This window comes from Myotis davidii, unplaced genomic scaffold (genome assembly GCF_000327345.1).
Source record: "Myotis davidii unplaced genomic scaffold, ASM32734v1 scaffold694, whole genome shotgun sequence".
Lineage (NCBI taxonomy): Eukaryota > Metazoa > Chordata > Mammalia > Chiroptera > Vespertilionidae > Myotis > Myotis davidii.
The window spans coordinates 62,613-66,887 of NW_006285479.1; the positions used below are offsets into that span (position 1 = coordinate 62,613).

General features: G+C 35.2%; 1 protein-coding gene across 2 annotated transcripts; it reads right to left on the reverse strand.

Moving 5' to 3' along the window:
• Nucleotides 1-2,888: 2,888 nt before the first annotated feature.
• Nucleotides 2,889-4,248, reverse strand: LOC102757765 (olfactory receptor 51B2). 2 transcript variants are annotated; one of them, XM_015559048.1, is made up of 2 exons: nt 3,184-4,248; nt 2,893-2,921 (listed from the first exon to the last, which is right to left on the reverse strand). In XM_015559048.1, the coding sequence occupies exons 1-2, from the start codon at nt 4,091-4,093 to the stop codon at nt 2,893-2,895; spliced, it is 939 nt and encodes a 312-aa protein (XP_015414534.1). In that variant the 5' UTR covers nt 4,094-4,248. The 2 variants fall into 2 exon arrangements, with proteins under 2 accessions (XP_006756214.1, XP_015414534.1); XM_006756151.2 differs by having other exon boundaries at nt 2,889-4,248.
• Between the last annotated feature and the right edge of the window lie 27 nt (nt 4,249-4,275).

Genomic DNA, 4,275 nt, shown 5'->3' on the forward strand with positions numbered 1-4,275 from the left:
AAATGAAATTGCTGGATCCTTCTTTGTATTTTGTTATATAGCCTTTGTTTTAAACTTTATTTTGTCTGGTATAAGTATTGTTATCCTATCCTTTTTTATTTATTTCTATTTTAATGAAATACATTTTGCTATCCTTTTACTTTCACATCTGTGTGTGTCTATGGATCTGAAGTGAGTCTCTTGTGGATAGCATATGTAAGGGTCTTGTCTTGTTATCCATTCAGCTTCCATATGTCATTTGATTGGATCATTTAATTTATTTACATTTAAAGCAATTGTTGATAGATCTGTATTTATAGTCATTTATTATTCATATTTTATCTTTTTGTACATTACTATTAAAGATACACTTTAGCATATCTTGTAATACAGGTCTGGTGATGATAAACTTCTTTAGCTTTTTCTTGTCTGAGAAGCACTTATCTGTCCTTCAACTCTAAATGATAGCTTTGCTGGGTAGAGTAATCTTGGTTGTAGGTCCTTGCTTTTTATCACTTTGAATATTTTGTGTCAATCCCTTTCTAGCCTGCAAAGTTTCTGTTGAGAAATCAGCTAATATTCTTATGGACGCTCTAGGTAACTAACTACTTTTCTCCTGCTGCTTTTAAAACTCCCTCTTTGTCTTTAACCATTGCTGTACTTTACATCCCCATGATGTGCCTTGGGTGGGCCTCTTGGGCTCATCTTGTTTGGAACTCTTGGACTTGTATGTTAATTTTCTTCACCAGATTAGGGAACTTTTCCATCATTATTTTTTTCAAATAGATTATCAATTCCTTGATCTCTCTTTTCTCCTTCCTGCACCCCTGTGATGCAAATATTGGTATGTTTGTTTCATGTCGTCCCAGAGGCTCCTTTTACTATCCTCATTTTTTAAAAAATCTTTTTTTGTTCTCACTCTTCTGATTGGCTATTTTCTGCTTTCTTATCTTCCAAATCTCTTATTTGATCCTCTGTTTCATCTACTCTAATGTTAATTCTTTATAATGTTATAACATGAAATCATGTTACTCCTTTGCTTAGAACTATTCAATAGCTTCCCGTGACTCTAGAATAGACATGTAGACCCCAGCATTTTAGTTAATATATTCTTAATTTCTGATTGCTTTTTTGTTTTCTATAGTCATTAAAAAATAAATATATACATATATTGATTTCAGAGAGGAAGGGAGAGGGAGAGAGAGAGAGAAACATCTCAGTTCACAGGCCAATGCTCTATCTACCAAGCCACACTGGCTAGCGCTCTATATTTCTTTTTATGTTTCCTTTGTTTTTGTTAAAGTTCTCAGTAAGTCATCTATCCTTCCCCTAAATTTTTTGACTATTTTTGTAACCAGTATTTTGAACTCTGCATTTGACAGATTTCTTGTCATGAGCCTCTGGGACAACATGAAACAAACATAGCAATATTTGCATCACAGGGGTGCAGGAAGGAGAAAAAAGAGACCAAGGAATTGATAATCTATTTGTCTAATAGATTTCACTTAGTTCTATTTCTGGAGTATTTTTCTGTCCTTTCATTTGGGATGCTTATATTTCATCCTCATTTACCAACCTCCCTGGGTATGTTTTTATATATTAGGCAGAGCTGCTATGTATCCTGGACTTGGTAGAGTAAACTTATGTAGTAGGTGTCCTGTAGGGTCAGGTGGTTATGAATGATGGTTATTCTATAGTTTAGTTGTAATTTTGAGGTGTTTGTGGGAGAATTTGAGTGCCTTATTTACCTATGCTGCCATCTTGACCAGAACCCTACATCTCATTAATTTGATTTTAAATATATCTCTTATGTATTCACTTTAATAATTTTAGCTATGGGTATCTCTTTATGGAATTGTTACACTCTCTATTTTCTTCTTCTTTGCTTGTATCACTTAAATTCACATGATATGTGAACTTATAATTGGCCAGTATCCCTGAAATCATGTTACTCCTTTGCTTAGAACTATTCAATAGCTTCCCATGACTCTAGAATAGACATGTAGACCCCAGCAATGGCAAATAGAAAGCTATTGATTTAAACACCCCTTTTCTCCTCAACCTCTCCTTACAACTATCAGCCACATTTTAAAAAGGTTCTATGATTCAGTCCTCCTACAGCCTCTTCACATATTACCTCTGCTATAACATCATTATGTCTATTTTCACCAGTTAATTTCTAATCTACCCCCATATCTCAGTTCAAGGCACAGTCTTCAGGGAACTTTTCTCTACCCAGTCTCAATGTGATTCTTTTTGAGACCCACATTCTCAAAGCAGTTTATTTTAATATTTTTATTGCTAGTCATAGGGATTTTTTAAAATTTAGATTTATTTGAAATTTGATTCTCCAGTGGACTATGATCTGCATAGACAATATTTTATATCTGTTTGTTTGCAATTATAACATTTTTGTTTAGTGTTAATCCTGTCTCATACCTTAAAATAATGGCCAAATGAATAGTGATACTACCTTGAGGACTGATTTCCTTTTCTCCAAATATTAACCTAATATATAATAAAATATGTAAAACGTTGTTCAAAATATAAAACAATATGTAAGTAAACATGAAATTAAGGAAGCCTTTATCAAATGGCCCCCAAATCTTAATAACACAAATATTGATAAAGTTATTTACACATAAAATTTAAAAATATGTATATATATGTATAGTGGACATTTTTCAATATCAATGACTCATGGGGTTTATTTATCATAATACACTCCCACAAATAAATTCGGAAAGCATGAACACGCTAATAGGAAAATAGACAAGAAATATGAGCAGAGAAGTTCAAAGACAGACATGTAAATTGATACATCAAACTGAAAAACTACTAAAATCTATGGTTTATAGCAATAATATTAATTAAATATAACAAAAACAGATTATACTTAATCTTCCAGATGTATCAGAAATATTTATTTTCTCTGCTAAACATTTAGAGAGAAGAACACAGGATAATGACAAACAAATCAATCCTTGAACCTAACAAATGCCAAATCTGTGAAGTCAAGAGCAGACCCCTGATGAGCCTAATAGATGTCATTGTATCATTTGAAGAAGTGGAGGCTGCTACAGAAAGTTTTGAGACCTTGTGAATTTCTTTTCTCTCAATTCAGAGAAATCTCTGATCCCCACCTTCTTTCCTGAGCAGTTACCCACATCAGGGTTTAACTTTCAATTGTATGTTTAGTTAAAAGGCGGCGAATGCCATATTGAATTTGCTTGGTCTTGATGCTGTAAATGATAGGATTCATTAAAGGAGGAAAGAGAAAGTATACATAGCTCATTATAATGTGGACCACTTGTGGCACATTTTCCCCAAACCTATGAATAAATGACAGACCGATAACAGTGACATAGAAGATGAGGACACAACCGATGTGGGAGATACAGGTATTGAGGGCCTTGGCTCTCTCTTTACCAGAGGCTATGCCCATGACTGTCTTAAGAATTAGGATATAGGAGAAAAGGATGATCAAAGAGTCTAAGAAGATTGTTAAAGAAATCAGAATGACAGGGTACAGTCTATTGAAAGTTATGTCAGCACAGGCCAGTTTCATGATTTCTTGGTGAAGACAGAAAGCATGAGAGAGAACATGAGAGTGACAATATGGAAATGAAAAAAGACGCACAATTACAGGCACAATGGATATAAAACCCCTCATAAAAGCTCCCATCCCTAACTTTACAACTCGAGTATTGGTGAGAATGGAAGTATATTTCAAGGGACTGCGAATGGCAATAAAACGGTCATAGGCCATGGCAAGCAAGATACCTGATTCTACAATGGAAAGAGAGTGAATACAGTAGGCCTGCAGGAAACAAGCTCCGTGGCTCATCTCCCGATGATTCACCCATAGTACACCCATTACAGTTGGCATCGTGGTCAATGTTACCATCAGATCTGTTCCTGCCAGCATGGCAAGGAAATAGTACATGGGTTCATGGAGAGTGTGGTCATTCTTGATTAGGTAGAGGAGAGTGCCATTGCCAAAAAGCACAGAAACATAGACTGCAAAGAAGGGGATGGAGATCCAGTGATGAGCTGTTTCCAGGCCTGGGAAGCCAGTCAGCAGAAAGGGGGCAGCACTAATATTGGGCCACATAATATGTCTACAGGTGAGGAGCAGCTTTCTAGAAATCTTTAATCCAGGAAACCAGATTTTTCAGTAGTAATGTATCATGGCAGTATCAGTCACCGTCTTTGAACTTTGGAATAATTAAAATAACTCTGCAACCATTTCCCTGCAGGAGAGTAGAGACTTGCAGGTATTAGTTGAGACGAGGA

What these genes read in the sequence shown, in the direction of transcription:
- LOC102757765 (XM_006756151.2), bottom strand. Translation starts at nt 4,093, where the DNA reads ATGTGGCCCAATATTAGTGCTGCCCCCTTTCTGCTGACTGGCTTCCCA.